Genomic DNA, 18,034 nt, shown 5'->3' on the forward strand with positions numbered 1-18,034 from the left:
CCTTCAACCTAGCTGTCTGAGGGAACATTACAGGAAGTCATTCCTTCCCACTGCTATCAGACTCTTTAATCATCCACTTGGGTCAGGTCCACACACAGAACAGGATTAATCCAATTTATACCCATATCTCTTCATTTTATACAAGTGCTTGTATATTTGATGTTATGACAACTATCCCCTCCCTACAATCCCCTGCCAGGTGTTTCTTCCTGTTAAAAGGGATTTCTTCCTTCCCAATATCATCAAGGGCTTGGCTACAAGAAATAGTCTGATTGTTGTAGTTTTCTCTATAATATTGTAGGGTATTTGACTTAGAGTCATCTCAAGGTGCTTTACACTGTAAGTTTGAACTGGAGCAATATGAATAAAACTGATCTGACAGAATGCATTTTATTTTCAAGAATGGATTTGAAGAAATAATACAACAATCTCTGATTATGTGACACTGGTTAAATTATTAGCAACATTATGGTTACTGTTGGCTTTATTTAATAACCAAAAGACAGAAGGTGGGGGGGGCGATCAAACGTAGTGTTGTGAACATACAAAATAAACAACAAGTTGAAGAACATGGTAAAAGTAAAATAAATTATTTAAAAAAAATTATAATTTAAGTAACATTTTCTAAATCACGTTAATCCTAATTATTGTCAACACAGCTTTAATGGTACGTGAAACAGAACTGCAGTATACTCTATCCAAAGACAGAAAACATTACAAATGGTTTCAAGGAAGATTTAGTTGGCATGGTGTGTAGTCGAGAAACACAGCTTCAGTGTATAAGGGTAAGGCCCACCTAGAATATAGAAGCCAGAAGAAAACTTTCATCATAAAATGTAGAAAATGTCATTAAGGGTTCAAATGTACACCATACCAAGAACCACGTTGGCTTGTTGATCTACATGTTAAATACTTACTAGGGTTTTTCATCTGATAATGGTTCATCATAGCTAGTGCTTCCATGGCATCATTGATGGATTCCCACTCAAGCAGGCCAGATGAACTGCGCTCACCTGTCAAATCACATGACATTACCATGCTGAATAACACTTTTGTATTAAAAAGCAGTTAGTACACAACAGCACAACCAAATAATGAGATAATAACTTTAGTGGCAATATATTACTCACTCTTTCCAGTGAAAAGTTTCACACTTGTGGGCCTCTTGATTCCAAGTTCATCACAGACCTGAGCACAGAAACGCGTTTCAGTGAAAATGTGAGATGAATGCAGTGTTGCCAACTCCTCAGCAAGGAAAATCGCTATTGGCTGTCCTAAGAGTTGCTATAAGTCGCTAAATGACATCATCGCCTAATTTGCATAATTGGTCCTACCGATGTAAGTGTAACAGACGCTGTAGGAGAGAGAAATAACATTGTGGAAGAGACATAAAGTGAGTTTAAAAAAAAAAAAAAAACACCCTAAAAAAATAATTCCAACCCTCCTCCTTTATCCGGATTTGGGACCTGCAAAAGTGACCCGAAATAGGCACTCTGGTGGAGTTACTGTTTTGGTGTGTGTGTGTCTTTTTAACTTGTTTTAAACCTTTTGATCCACAAAAAGTAACAGTAAAAGAACATTTTTATAGGGGAATATCTCCTGCTCTGACATCAGCTCGGGGCGACTGGTGCGTGAGGACTACCTGCCGCTTGTCAGTGATACGTGCTTTCACGTGAAAAAGTCATCATAAGTCTCCAATAACACCAGAAAAAGTCGCCAGATTTGTCGCTAGTCGCTTTTTAGAAAAAAAAGTCGCTAAGGGGTCTGAAAACTCACTAAGTTGGCAACACTAACACTGGATGGATGCTTTTGGCCATCACAGATAGCAACCTTTGTTGCTTTTTTTTTTTTTTTTTTTAACCTGATTAAAGATCTCAGCAGAGATGTCGGGTTGTGCATTAAAGAAGTGTAAGACGTTGCTTGGATGCTGGATTCGGTTTTTAGCCGCCTGCTCTGGTGAGGTGAAGCGGTTGTTGCGTGATCCATGGAAATCTTTAAAGCTGCTTGTGTTGTCCTCTAACTGGTAGCACTGTCCTGGCACAATAGCCTGTTGCTTGGACACACTGAAAGAAATAAGGCCAGAGGTCTTGCATCTGTTTTGTTTTTTTTTAAGGAAGAAATTTATCTCTAAAAGTCTGTGCTGATGTTTCTAAATTGTTTCAGAGAGCTGTTCTTACCAAACATTGAGTTTCTGTCCAAAAAGGAAGTTATTGTTCAGATGAGTAATGGCCCTGTCCACAGAGTAACAGTCTCCCATCTCCACCATTGCTGCTCCAGGTTTACTCTTCATGAACTTGACCTGAAAGAAAAATAGACCAAAACAATATTACCCAGCAGTACACACAGTATTTAAACATGAACTTTTTATGATGACTTTTGTGCCGACACCTCCTTGCAATGGGACTTTACCTTTCAAAACAAACAAAAAAGACCTTCAGATTGTCTGAAGGATGGACTTGTCTTTCTCCCACTTCCAGCATCAACAGTGAGCTACACCATCACATAGTAGCTTAGAAATGGAGCCCACTAACATCAACAACCAACAGGCTTTTTTTTGCTATTGTTAGCAATGTTAGCAATCAAGCACAAAAAGACTAGCCAGCTGGCTGGCTTTGGATAACAAGCGATGTGTCCCTCTTAGCAGGTAAGGTGTTACCTACCATTACAGAAATGAAAGCTTTATCCAAGAAAGATCATCTGGGGAAACTGGAATTTGGCCCTCAGTGGAAAAAAACAAAAAACAAACAAAAAAACCAAACACTGGCGGCATTCAGTGCTACCCCTCGGCCTCCTAGCAGATACAGCTAGAAGGATATATCAGTTTATATATCAGTTTCAAAATTCTGCATCGCCTTGTTCTCAAGTGATCATATTCAAAAAATGTTTCAAGATTAGTACACGACCAAAATGGCTGACAAGTTAGTATCGCGTGCTAAGCGGTCACGTGTCTGCAAATCTTCTTTGCGCCCCTTTCAGTTGTTGGAAAGATGGCAAAATATTATAAATGTCCTTCACTTATGGGGTCTAACAGCAAAACAATGACTTGATGCTTCAGTCAGCTTTCACTTACCCTCTCTACATTGCCATACAGGCAAAAGATGTTGAAGACCTTGTCAGCATTGATCTTAGAGGGCTCCAGGCCATATACCATAAGAACTGGAGAGTCAGCGTGAGGACCGTACTCAGGCGGTGGCGGTCCATATCCAGGACCGTAGCGCTGGTTACCCCGACCACGCCCACCCATGCCTGGCCCCATGCGATGGGGAGGAGGGGGGCCATAGCTGTCATCGTTGTAGCCATGATAACCTCCCTGTGGTCCACCTTAAGATGGGGAAAAAAAAAACAAAAAACAAAACAAACAAGCAAAACAAAAAAAACACAATTGTAACAGATTTTGAGCAGTGTCCATTTTTCTACATGTCACACTAATTTGATTATGCGATGTTTACCATAATCAGGTGGGTGATCGCCCAGAAGAGCAGGCTGCCTCTGCCGTTTGTTAGGATTGGCATTGGGATCTATAATAGATTAAAAAAAAAAAAAAAAGTTGCCCATCAAACAGCTTCTTTACCACGTGTCTCAAAGGTACCTTGCATGGGCTACAACATGCTAAGGGACATGTTTGTGAATGGCATGCAACTGAAGGGCCTGAAATCTTTAAAAAGTGTTCAAACAGTCAGCAGGTTTTACAGGTGACATAATGGAGATTTTCTTTTTCCACAGTGACTTTGAAAGATAGCGTTCAAATTTTAAAGTCTTACATCTGCCATTCTACTACAAGCGCACACACCTTGTGAATTGTTCCAATTGCCTTCACCATCAGCATCTGTGCAGGTACACATGACACACGTCAAATCCAATAAAACATGAAAAAAAGTAGCAATCTGGCAACACTGTATAAACACATTTCATCACATGCTCAGTTGTTTGGAATAGAGACATTAAAACAGAAAATCAAAGAGTAAAATACGCAATGTGCTAAGAGCAGCACCTGCTGTTTTATTGAAAACTATTTGAATATCAGTATACATTTATTACAAGCCAGGACACAGATATAACATGAGGAGTGAAAAAACATCAAGCACTGAAACTAATAACATGGTGAAAAATTAAACCAGCGACGTCGGCTCATTTAACTTCAACAAAAAGTACGAACAGATTTATTTTTGTTCAAAGGCTTTCCTTCAGCTCAGTTCACCAAAACTCAGTAAATTAAACTCCTAAACCAGTATCTGTTTAGCAGGCACCTTCTCTGTAAGGTTAGGGTAGAACTTCTTTACTCCCTATGCAATTACTTATCTAAACCATCAAGTTCTCAGTAATAATTTTGTCACTATGTGCACATCATCCGTGGTAAACAATCATTTCCGCCACCTGTTTGTTTATTTACAGGCTGCAAATGAAGGTCTTCATGTGGAACCTCTATTTAAAATGCTTTCAATGGTGCATTTAAACCTAAACATCAGAACATCTGGCACAGCACTCAAGCACACCCATAATCCTAGTGTCAAGGACAGTTTCACAATCAGTGTTGGCCATGTTGGACAGCTACATTGGCCTGACGGAAATATTAAAACTAGCAATGCGAGTTGAGAAATCTGGAAGGAGTCACCAGATGTCAAGTCTTATTTTCCAAAAATATAAGCATCAATCTCTCTCTCTCTCTCTCTCTCTCTCTCTCTCTATTTGATTTAAAAAAAAAGAAAAGAAAAACTTGGTTCCAATACATCCTTACAAACCATTTCCCATGTTGTTGTGTCATTATGCATGATAACCAAATTTCACATATATATAAAAAAAAAAAAAAAGAAGTTAAAGATCTGCCTTGTGACTCACATTTGAAATTTTTATCTCATACTACAGTCTAAAATGCTTTGAAATCGACTGGACTTTGTGAAGTTTTGTGAAGACTTTTAACCTCTCATCCAAAAAACAACTCTACACACACACACAGGTCAAGATCAAAGATCAAAGACTGCTTGGTTCATGTGTTGGACTGCAGCAACCTATAATTGTACTCTTTAAAATGAATTACGTGACTATTACATAAAAGACATCTCCATCTCCCAATTTAAATCAACAGTATGCGATTTCTCCCCACAATACTTTTGAACTGTTAACCATGAAGTTAGATTATTCATTTATTTCAGTACTTACAGCACCATACATGGAGCATGGGACACAGTGAGAAGAAAGGGGGCAGTCTTCAGCAAGGATGCTACTCGCCAATCTCTGACTCCAGCCTCAACTCATTCTCCCTCTTCTTGTCTTTTCTTTCTTCTTTCCTTCCTTCCTTGCATCTCCACCACCAGAGAGAAAAGTACTTCCATGCGTCCATGTTGGGTTTTGACTTGCTGCCGCTCTGTTTTTGGAAATTGTGCTATTAGAGGCTCATTTCCAGCTTACCGTGCTCTGACCATAAAGCAGGACATATGCACCGATTGAGTGGGCTGTCAGTCCACAGACACACTGAGCCAAACCTGCATCACACGGGAGGCGTTAAAGGCATCACTATGGTCCAGTGCAAAAAAAAAAAAAAAAGGAAAAATGAAAACAATGCAGAAACAACACAAGAATAGCACAAAGAGGAGGAGGGAAATGGGAAGGAAGGTACAGGGAAAAACAAAAACAAACAAAAAAAAAAACCCAAAAAAAACAGAGTCCATAAATGCAGAAAGCTTTGGGAAAGACCTGTAATCTGTTTGCCTCTGTGCTTGTATGCTTGATAGGTGTCTGATGCTTGTGTCTTCATGGGCCCCCCCATGGATATTTCTTCTTGTGTAAAAATGGCACTCACTTGATGTCGTTTATTTGGTTTAATAGCTGTCAGCCACTTGCAAAGCTTGACAATAAGTCACTAGAAATATGATGTGCTGTCATAGCAGTTCAGCTGTATGTTGCCTTGGATATTCGGATCGCTGTGTTGTCATGTGGTGTTCGGCACAGGAAGGTAGAGATGAGGAGTATTAGCATGGCCTCTTTTTTGTATACCGCCCCCATATGTGATGTCATCTGTTCCCTGGTCAGGCTGAGTGTGTCTGAAAACTCCTTTGTTGCTTCCTGTGGTTGTGTTAGGGTAAGCACATCCCAACAGTTGGGAGGTGTGGTCGCTATGGCCACACAGCTGACCCCCACCCTCATCATCAATGTGTTGTGTCAAAGTGGGGACTCCTCGGAGCTCTGCAGATGGCATGTACTGTAGTGGTAAAGTGATGGTAGTAGATGCTTATCAATCTACAACATCAGTCTGTAGTGGATATGCGGGGTGTCTGTTCGCATGGCCTTCGAGTATTTCTGTCCCTCAATATGAAAATGGTGGCTACTGCCCACCATCAAAAATGAAATGGATTCCCATGTCAGGTGGTGGTGATGAGCTTGGAATAAGGGAGTACCGAGTTGAGGTTGTGTTCCGGTATTTGATGCCCCACTGTGTCCGACGTACAGTATGCCATAAAGCAGATTTACATTAGTTGTGGTTGCTGTTATGCTGTAGCTGTAGAAGCCGTTGTGTCTGCTTAGAGGTTGAGGTAAGCCTGTATGATTCTGCACCGTGAGGACACAAGGAGTACCTCTAGGTCGTAAGGCAGTGCAAGCTATGCAATATCAAAAACTTTCTTACGAGGACATGATGTCAAAAACCTGTATGAAACTTGCAATGTACATGTTGTGGTTCTGGCTGTGTGTCAGACAAGTAACTACACCTTTTACAGTGTCTAGTGAAAAATATAAATTCTCCATCAGACAACTGCACCAAAGTAAAGCATGTGCCTGTGATCAGGTTTAAAAAAAACAAACAAAAAAACAACAAATGAACAAACAGCAGCAGTAGGGTCTTTGTGATCAAGGTGAATTGTCTTTTTCCAGCTACCGTGACATCTGAACAGCCAAGAGTATTAAACTGGTCACAGACTTGGCAGTGCAGCAACACTCATGTTTAAGCATGAAAAATCTTATATAATTACCCAAAAAGGTAGCCATTTTCATTCTACACCAATTTTGCTAGAGCTGGTCCTAACATTTCGTCAATACTCAAGGTACGCAAAACACATTAGGAACACTGAACTTTGGAGCTTTACTATTTATTTGATTTATTTCATGAAATGCTAATTATCTTGGGTTCCACCAAGATTATAACACATGAAATCGGCATTTAACCCATCTTTAAGCTCACATCACTTTCCATATTGTTAACTTTCACTTTGGTTTTTTTTGTTAAAAGTGATCATATACTTGACACGTGTGAAAACCATTCATCGAAAATTAATTAAAAAATTAAGTCTCATACTATGACACTAGGACTGTTCGATATCACGATATGAAAACGTCTATCGTTTCATTTTACGCTATCGTTTGTTTCGTGGTGTCACAAAATAAACTGTTTATGGCAATATTTTCTCATCGTTTTGATGGTCACTGTAGAACTTCTTAAAGTTCTCTCTTTCTCTACACTATGGACGGACATGCGACTGTTTTTATGCGTTGTTGTTAGCAACAACAACGGTAAAACCATCGCATGGCTCCGCCGTCCGCTTGCTTATTTTCTACATAAACCTTTCACAATAAAGCTCAAGATCCTGTTGAGATTTTTCAAAATACAGTGAATCACGTGAAATAGTATGCAGAGTGTTTACGGATGAGAAGCTAAAAAGAGCCGTCAGGTGCTAAAAAAAACAAACCTTAGAACAGGCTTTTCCCTGCAGCACGCCGTGTAATAAATACTCACAAAGAAAAATTGCGTCCGTTTCAACTTATGTAACACTCAACTCCAGGTACACGACGCCGAGCTGAAAACACTTCACGCAAGTCGAGTTGAGCGAGATTCACAGAATTGACAGAAAATGTAATATTTTTGTGATAAATATCGTTGTCGCCACGATAAATGTTTTATATCAGGATATGAGATTTTGGTCATATCGCACAGCCCTATATGACACATACTGTCTCTGCTGTCAATGCTAACACCCAACAACCTTCCAGCCTGCAAAGTCTGGCCAACATTTGAAACCCATCATCACATGCCTTCTACAGGTCCAACAAGGACACTCAGTTGGAAAGCAGGAAGCCTGATTTATTTCTGACAAAATCTCCACTATGTTTTTAAGGTTAACTGGTGTAACAGCCTCTGCTGTGTTCACTGGATTACAGTTGGCAGAGATGTGAGATTGTGCACCTGTGACATGCTCTACAGGGAATGTGAACCTATGTGAAGAATGGTGTGCCTGCTTATGCTGCTGTGATTAGTGCGATGGGCTTTTCACATGCACGAACCTATAATTAATGTCAGCTGCCCTGGAGGTTGCTCCTCATGCCCTTACATTGTGCCTGCTGTGTGGCGAGAAAATGCACGAAGACTGTGAAGGCATCGCAGGAATACTGCCTCTGACAGGGCTGAGCTGCATGGTCAAAGAAACCATTCGTCTGTGATCAAAGGCAATACCCCTGGAGGCAGAGAACCCTAACCATCCCATACAATGCCATGAGAGGAAAAGAGAAAGAAAAAAAAGAGGGAGGGACAGGCAGGGGCTACACGTTACCTTGGCCACTCAGGTTGGGATTTGTGTAGTCCCATGTGTCCTGGTCATTCTTGAAGACATTGAGGCGCGCTGGCTATAAGGATGGCAAGGTGAAAATGATTTTCTTCTCACAAGCACCTGATATTAACAGCCGAGCTACAAAGGGTGGTTAGACACTTACCTTGGCATATTCAATCTTTAGGGTGCAACAGCCAGAGTAGATGTCTGCCCCGTTAAGAGAGGCTTTAGCCCTCTGGGCACTTTGGACCGAATCAAATGTGGAAGCAGTGAGTTAAGGGGAGGTCTGACTGCATAAAGGTTTAAATGCTCATGTAGAAACATACTGATGTTTCTGAGTGGGAGTAGTAAAAAAGAACATGATCTAAAAGGATATTCGACCATGGCCTGAACACCGTTTTTTCTGAAGATGACAATCCTCTGTACAGGGCCACAGTTGTTACAAATAGTGTAGAGTACATCCTGTAGGGTTACACAGACAGATTGATACATCACTATCGTGAGAATACTTTATGTGACAACATACATTTCACCATTAAAACACAAACACACAGTGCTTTGAAAGCTCTTACCCAAAATCAAAGAACTAGATTTTTTAAACGACATCAAAGGGGAAAAGATACTGATGATAGTAGTGACGAGTATTGTAGAGACCAGCAAAGAAAAGCAGTGAAGCAGGGCCAGATGTATGAGACAAAACTCATACAGGTATTTTTAGGGTGGATAAGAACATACGACATATATCTCAGTATTTAATGAGATGTATAAGGAATAGATCACAGCACAACAAGTACTTTCATTAGAGCAGCTGGAATCATATAAAATAATCTAATTGGAAAATACATTTCAGGAACGTTAATATAACTATTTCACATATCTCTTTCTGATGTTTGTTTTTTTTAAACATTACAATACAAACTGTTTTCACTAAGCTGGGGATAGTTAACATTCTTTAAGATGGAATGATGTGAAGTTCTGATTGGGTCTGTAGGATACAGGCAAGGAAACTAACCAGCACAGCTACCATATACAGCTGTAGACTGGTCAGCAGCGACCATGAGGCAACATCTAGAGCAGAAACATTACATTAATGCAAGGTTAACTGCATTAGTTAATAAATAAAGAAATATTTTTATAATTTTACAACCCTGATTTCCATTACTTCAGGCCATGAAATTGGACTTTTCCACTGTGTGCTTCTTGTAACATTTTCAATGATTTTGGCTCCAGCTGATCCAGGCGAGAAGGACAACAGTTACCTAAGCAAAACCCTGTAGTGATCCCATATGTGTCAGGAGTATCAGAACAGCTGAAACGCATTTTTTCTAAACACCGCATCGCCGTGGCTTTCAAACCCCAAAACACGCCGCGCCAAAAATTAGTCCACCCCAAGGATCAGGTCCCCCGACACAAATATAGTAATATAGTGTACGCTGTTAAATACCAAGACGATTGCCATGATTTATACATCGGGGAAACCAAACAATCTCCTTTGAAGCGGATGGCACAACACAGAAGAGCTACCTCGTCAGGCCAGGACTCTGCAGTTTATTTACACCTACAGGCCAGTGGACACTCTTTCAATGATGAGGATGTAACATCCTGGACAGGGAGGAACGCTGGTTTGAGCGCAGAGTCAAGGAGGCCATTTACATGAAAAGGGAAAGACGATCTCTGAATCAAGGAGGGGGCCTAAGGGTACATCTTTCGCCATCTTACAATGCTGTGATTGCAGCGATTCTCAACCTCTGTGAATGGGACTCATGGGCATTGATCAGTGGTTGTTAATCAGTGGTCATGAGAATTTGCATATTAATAATCAAGGAACTGACCTCCCAGCCCATTGTTCCTTCATTGGTGATAGTTTCAGTCATTATGCAAATGTAGTGTTTATAAGATTGGAGAAACCTGCAGTCAGCTGAGACTGAAGAAGTCACTTGGATGAATGACGAAACGTTTCTCCCACTGAAAACGCTGCGTCCAGATGAACAGAATCAACTTTTGGGGATTTTCAATGGATTATCTGACTAGCATTATCAGATACCTGATATCTAACAATGAATTCACTGAATGATCTGTGGGAATATACAATAATAAATTATAAGAAGATGTTTTTACATTACCGTGGTAATGGGATAGATGGGGTTTATAATTGTGAGCAGCAGAACATTGTTGACGCTCCGAGTGTCATCCGAGTCTCCTGGTCGGGAAATCTTCTGACTAGTTGAGTAGTTGATGAAGGCAGGGTGACCTGCAATGTAAACCTGGTTCTCTGCTGCATAAGTAACAGCATTGCAGGAGCCGTTCATGTCCTCATACTCCACCAGGGCCTGCCGCTTCTTGGGCATCATAACCACAAAACTAGACATTAAGCAAGAGAAAGATTTATAGTTCCCACACTGAACCATGTTTAATGAATAAAGGCACAATCAGCCTATTAATTTTAAAACTACACAACTTGAATTTAGTTACAAGTAAACTTACTTTGCCTATAACTTATCAAACCTAAACTAGTGTTATAAATTGAGTTAGGGAATATGAAATTAACAAGAACCAACATTTAAATCAGCTCAATACCTTTTTTTTTGTTAGTTGTTAATATTCTGTGGAACATACGGCAGTGTATGGTTGACATCAGACATGTTCACCAATCTCAGTCCACTGAATGCAACAAACACGATAGAGAAGCTTCATTTTAAGTGTGTTCAGCTTTTACCTGATGGTGCCAAACTCTTGCAGGGCTTCCACCAGGTCAGCCTCCATGACACCGTCCACCAAACCCCTGATATGCACCACCGGGGAGGGGAGCGGTTTGTGAGGGTCATCGTAGCTCTCCTATTTTTTTAATTTAAAAAAAAAAAAAAAAGAGGAAACGCAAGATAATGTTTGCTGAGACATAAACAACACAAAAACAGCCAATCTGTGTCAATCAGCCCTTTAACAATAACTGCACTGGGGATTTGCGTTAGAAACTGACATTAAACTGAGTTTTTTTGCAACACTGAAACTAAAACGTGTCTTCTATCTGTACACACAGTGAAACTGCGTGTCATTAAACAGCTATTTCATATTACACAATAAACATGCAATTACTGTTGTTTAAACGAAATCTGACCATACCATTGGCTTGTTTGGTTTGGCTAGCTAGTTAGCTACTTAATTTTGGCTAGCGGTGAGACAAGCACTACTTTTGCTACAAAGTATATTTGTTTCTTAGATAAACAAAACTAGCCCATTTAAGCATACTAAAACACCAACTACCGGAGTCAGAAGGAAACACTTACCGTTGTCATTCCTCCGTCTTCAGTTTTCTGTCTTTTCGTTGCTCTGCCACCTTCTCCGTAGTATCGGCCCGCAGAAGCAGCCATGTTGTCCTGTCCCCTGTGCCGGCCTACTGCTGCATTCCAGATACGTGGGAAAAAACGGGATGGTATTTCCATAACCATCAGCAACGGCTCTATTTTCAATAAACCACTCTAGACTTCCACGGTGTAAGACCGGAGACTTCCTTTTCCCATAAAAAGTGATATTTTATTCTGCATGTGAGACGATGATTCGAATGACTAAACATTTTTCTCTCTGTGAATGTCCGTTCGACATTTTAAAAAAATGTCGTTTCGACTAATGTGCTATGAAGCTTCTTTTTCCCATGATGACCTTTGAATGCAACAACAAAGTGGCTCGCGCTTAGCATGTTCCTATTGGTCACTTTTGCCTGTCAATTATTAATGTCATGACAGGAGGTGGAGTTGATCCCTTTGTTCATGTTTTAGAACCAATGATTGTATGAAAAACGCTTTAATTTAGTTTGATTTTAATCTACAATCAAAAAACAGTGAAAAACAGAACATTTAGAAACTTGAGCCTAAAGAGTTGTAATTTCACATCACTTCTTGCTTCCAGCACATATTTAATATTATGAAATAATGGTGATTGAACAAGAGCAAGACCAGAAAGATGATTGTCTCCATCAAATAGATATTCTATTATACAAGGGGGCACTGGCCAACCCCCCAAATTTGCTGCCTACCCACCAGTGGCCCCTCCTGCCAAATCAAATCAAATCACTTTTATTGTCACGTCACATTACTGGTACACTGGTACAGCACATGTGAGTGAGATTCTTGTGTGCAAGCTTCACAAGCAACAGTGGTGTGCAAAAATACAAGAAACATAAGAAACAAGCCAAATATAAGGGCAGGAATGTGAGAATTATAGGAATAAATACATGTACAACTTTAAGGATGTATGCACATTACTAATATATATGACAAATATTTATGTGTGTGTGTGTGTGTGTGTGTGTGTGTGTGTGTGTGTGTGTGTGTGTGTGTGTGTGTGTGTGTCTGCGCCAATGACTGTAGAAAACAGTCATTGGTCTGCGCATATATACATATATGGAAAATAGGCATAGTGTTGAAGTTCCGGTAAGTGAGAGTGAGGTGCCTATGAAGTGTCACTGTTCAGCAGTCTGGTGGCCTGATGGAAAAAGCTGTCCCTCAGTCTCCTAGTTTGGGACCAGATACTGCAGTACCTCCATCAGGCAGATGGAGGTAGTTTGAACAGTTTATGACTGGGGTGGGTGGAGTCTTTGATCATCCTTGCACCGCTTCCTGTAGATGTCCTGGAGGGAGGACAGCTCACCTCCAATTATCCTTTCAGCACACCGCACCACTCGCTGGAGAACTTTGCGGTTGTAAGCGGTGCTGTTGCCATACCACGCGGTGATGCATCCAGTGAGGATGCTCTCAATGGCACCGTGGTAGAAGGTCCTGAGGATGCGGGGGCTCATGCCGAATCTCTTCAGTCTCCTGAGAAAGAGTCACTTCACTGTTTTGATGTTTGAACTGACCATGTGAGATCCTCCACCACATGTACATACACCTAGGAAACGGAAGCTGCTCACTCTCTCCACAGCAGCACCGTTGATGGTGATGGAGGTACGTGCTTCTCTGCACCTCCGGAAGTCCACTATCAACTCCTTTGTCTTTATGACGTTGAGGGTGAGATGGTTCTCTTGGCACCAGTGTGTCAGGGTGTTGACCTCCTCTCTGTGAGCCGTCTCATCATTTTGGTGATAAGACCCACCACTGTTGTGTCGTCCGCAAACTTCACAATGATGTTGGAGTTGCTAGTTGCCGTGCAGTCATAGGTGTAGAGTGAGTACAGGAGAGGGCTCAGTGCACACCCCTGTGGAGCACCAGTGTTCATTATGAAGGGGGATGAGGTGATGCGCTGCCCAGTCTGGCCACTTGTTGTCTGTCAGACAGGAAGTTGAGGATCCAGCTGCAGAGAGAGCTGCTCAGTCAACACGTTCTCACTCCCAACTCGTCAGAGGAAGCCTGACCATGCGTCACACATTTGACGAGTTGGGAGTGAGAACGTGTTGATTTGGGATGTTTTCACCTGTGGTCTTGGGCCAATATCAGTGTAAGCATCTATCTAAATAATCAATCAAAATAATTCACATGTTCAGTACTAGAAGTTCCAGATGTGTGAATGTTGTAGCCATAGTGGTCACTGTTGAAAGTTCAGCAACAGTAAACTGTGTTGTGAAATGGAGACATTTATCTGAGCTACAGGACTCACATTCTCTGCTTTTACATACAAAGATGCCCTAAGGGAAAAAAACAATACTCTAAGTCCAGCAGCAACAGTTAAATTCAGCACATTAATGAAAAAATGAATAGAAATAATCAAGCAATTATAAAATATATTAGTGGAAGGGTTAAATTTGCCCTTTTCACCAGTTAAGGTCTTGGATTTGGAATGAAAAGATGTGTGAATTGAAAAGAGCGTTTCCTTCATTAATATCTTAGGATGTTCGGTTGCAAATTAACGTCCTCATCAGAAAAACAGAGACAGCAAAATAAAGTGAATGAAGGAGGATAACAAAATAAAAACAAATTAGGTGTGGGTTACAACAAAAATGCAATTAGAATTAGAATTGTACTGCAGCAAACCACACCACGTTAATGTTATGGGAGAAAACCGAACCATATCATTCATGGAAATATGCATCCATGGAGCATATTCAGCCAATCACTGTGAAAACATCAGATTCATCTGTAATATTACTGTTATGTATTATACATAACGTGCGTCCACTAAGACCATGAAAATGGATCTTTGCTAATCGCATGTATCATACTTATGGCACGTATTTGTAATTATAAAACACTTGTGTGGATATAGTGTTATGCAGCCTAATTGTCTTAATATTCATTTATTCTGACTCAAAATGGTCAGCAATGAAGGAGCTGTGAGTATTGGAAGCTGGGGAGGCTAATCCATGACTGATAATATTCCACTGTGCATTTTGTTCTCTCCAAGTATGCTTTCAGTGCATTGGCAGCATTCTCCAGATTATTGATGCTTGAGAGTGAGTATTAAAGTACTTACTGTTTTCCTTTCAGATTTAAAGTATGAGAGATTTGCATAGGTTGGCTCAGGGTGATGCTTTCTTTTTGCAACCAGGACAGGAGAGTGAACAGGAGGAGAGTGCAGAGCTGATTAAGAGTGCAGCAGACTGATGAGACACCAGGAGAGCAGGAAAGGGGAAGAAGAGGAGAACAGATAAGACAGAGATGACACAGTTTAATTATAACACAGTAAAAGCAGGAGCTGTGAGACAGTTTGACCTGATTTTACTATCAAATATACTAAACATCTTTAAAAAGGTATTTTTATCAAGTGAAAATCCAAACAATTACAGGGCTGGGCTAAGCTGCCAGTGTTTCAAGAGCAACGCCCCCTGATGACATCAATCCAAACGTTACTGTAAATGATGGTGCCTGTAACTGTCCTCTGCCTACAAAACCGTGGGTTTAATTAGAAACATTAGAAAATAAAACAACAGGTTTTTTTTTTTCTATTTCCAAAATGATACAATCTGTGTTTCACCATTTCACAGGGCAGTGTCTCCGGCACTCCTGGAACAGCTGCGAGTGGACATCAGACAAATCTGTTCAGACAACCCAACTGCTCTCAGCGCGTCACACCGAGAGAACACAGTTATAACTGCCCTGCCTCCAACACCACACTCTTCAGCCACCAGGAGGAGCCTCCTGACCTTCACTGCACATTCAAAGTTGTCACCATATGCTCCTTCTGTGCAGGTGGGTTTAGGGAGATGCTCTCACACACACACACACACACACACACACACACACACACACACACACACATGGATTTTGCCTCTAAGCTCTGAAATAATTCCAGGCAAGACAGACAGGTTTTAAGCTAATATAAAAGAATGCTAACTGGGGGTTTATTATAGTAACTGAGGACTCCATGGGATGACCCTGGGGTGAATTTGATGAGACGTCCAGTCCTCGGAAGATTGGCAACTCTCTTAAATAATTTTCACTTGTGAATAATCTTAATAATAATGATGGACTTCGAATTGTCCATGTAACCCTTGCCAAACTGATGGGCAGCAACTAAGATTATTGATGAAGATTAATCAAGTGTATCTGATTAACAGCACTTAGGTGTTATTTAATCTCTTCTTCTTATAAAAGTAGCACGGATGCACTTCCAAATGCTTCTTTGTTCTGCTTTAGTTCTTGACAAATGAATAATGACATGGTGTGATATATATTATGTCTTGTTATGTCTGAGGTTTTATTAGAATTTTAGGGCCTGCTGAATACCATATGATTTCAGTAGAATTCAAACAGGGTGTGAAACACCAAGTACAGTTTCCACTGGGGAATTTTGAGGATTAAACACTTATTTGCTCATTTCTGGCAATTTTTCTATGTACCAATATCTACCAGCTTATGGTAGATATGTCCTTATTACTGACCTGGAAGATAATTCTATGAAAATCTCAGGCATTCTGTATTTGCTTTGAAAATATTATTTCCACTTTTGTCATTTCATAATATCACTCACACAGACACACAAGAAAATATGATTTATTCTTCTGTCTTTTTTATGTTTATCTGGTTACAGATGTGAGAAACAAATCAGTTTAAATGTGCACGTTTCACCTATTAATTAAAACTTCTCACATCAAATGGATGTGCATTAAATATTTGAGGCTGTTGTTGAGCTATGGATAAAATGTACAATTTTGCACACTGTTCTCGTAGCACTCACAGACTGCACGAAACATTACTGTGGTCCCTTGCCTGCAGGCTACACAATGAGAACCCTTGCCTTGGATCATCGCAAGTAAGATTTTGTTGCAGCAATAATATAACTCTCAACAGGAGTCCAGTGTTTAGGACAGTTACAAGACAGAAAAATAAAGATATACAGTAACAAGATAAACACATTTCCTTTAGTGTAAAATATTCAAATAAATAAAGTAAACACATACCATGCAATCCACTATCAAATCCCAACAACAGTTTCCTCAGGGTGCTGATTAATTTAAGTATCACTAATAGCAGCTTGGAAGTCATCTCAAAACAGCCTCATGCATTTATACGGTCAGTTCAGCAGGTGGTCTACTAATTGGAAGGTCGGTGCATCAATCTTTGGGTATTCCAGTTTGCATTTTGAAGTATCCTTGGGCTGTTTTCCTTGAGTGCACGTGTGCTATAGCGGGTCTGAACAATTCAAGAGCTTGACAATACAAGACACCAACCAGACTGAATGTTGCGCTGCACAAGGTTGCTGTGCATACAAGTGGAGTTGCATGTGCTGTCCAACTTAGTAGATGGTGCCGTTCAGTCATGGCTATATGTTTCGAAACATTTTTATATAGACATATGTTCATCCATTATAAATACATAGGAGCAGGTGCTGATTTGTGGCCATGTTGCTCTCCCATTTTGAATACTTTGATCATATTTTTTGTATGTGGCTAGATACTGAACATATGGCCAGTAAGAAATTGCACACGTTTGCATGCTGTGGAAGCAAATTTTAACATTTAAGATATGAAGGACCATACCTTTATTATCTGAAAAAAAGAGTCCCTTCACCAAAGAAGTGAAAACGTGAAGGAAAGACAGAGCGTGATCTGGATAAAACATCATCCTCTTCCTGGAGTCAGGGCTCTACGACATGAAAACGTCAATAAATATGGCTATGGTTTTATTCTCGACATCACAATTATCACTTATTATCAGCAGTTGAAGACAGCTGACAACAAGTCAGCTAAACAACAACAGCTGGTTATAAGCTAACATTAAGCCAGTGGGCTAATGTTGTACTCAAGTGTCCTAAAAAGCAAACTTTCCCTCTGAACAGCTTGATCACAGATGGATTCCCCTCCCTGAGCCTAGTCCTGCCAGATGCTTCTTCCTGGGGAGTTATTCTTTCCTATGTTTGATCCACTTCAAAGGAAGTTTCACTGTTGCTGGCTAACAGCAGCAAAAAAAGCAGCACTTACCAACAGGAAAGTTCAGGATATCCTTAACAACTCACGCCAGTATCGCAGTCATCAGTCACAAGTGACTCGCACTGACTCACGTGTTCTGCACCGTCTTGAATCGCAGGTTGTAACTTGTGAATGATGCAGTGAGGAAAATGAGAGTCAGATAAAG

General features: G+C 40.4%; 1 protein-coding gene across 1 annotated transcript; it reads right to left on the reverse strand.

Moving 5' to 3' along the window:
- Positions 1-376: 376 nt before the first annotated feature.
- hnrnpl (heterogeneous nuclear ribonucleoprotein L) lies at positions 377-12,134 on the reverse strand. Its single transcript, XM_084941513.1, has 14 exons — positions 11,816-12,134; positions 11,248-11,366; positions 10,655-10,892; positions 8,906-8,993; positions 8,695-8,789; positions 8,535-8,607; positions 3,791-3,826; positions 3,450-3,518; positions 3,071-3,321; positions 2,178-2,299; positions 1,862-2,063; positions 1,131-1,188; positions 918-1,013; positions 377-796 (listed from the first exon to the last, which is right to left on the reverse strand). The coding sequence occupies exons 1-14, from the start codon at positions 11,975-11,977 to the stop codon at positions 738-740; spliced, it is 1,668 nt and encodes a 555-aa protein (XP_084797639.1). The 5' UTR covers positions 11,978-12,134; the 3' UTR covers positions 377-737.
- Positions 12,135-18,034: the final 5,900 nt, after the last annotated feature.

The sequence above is a fragment of the Perissodus microlepis genome, chromosome 10 (assembly GCF_051167445.1).
Source record: "Perissodus microlepis isolate ML-2025 ecotype Zambia chromosome 10, ASM5116744v1, whole genome shotgun sequence".
Lineage (NCBI taxonomy): Eukaryota > Metazoa > Chordata > Actinopteri > Cichliformes > Cichlidae > Perissodus > Perissodus microlepis.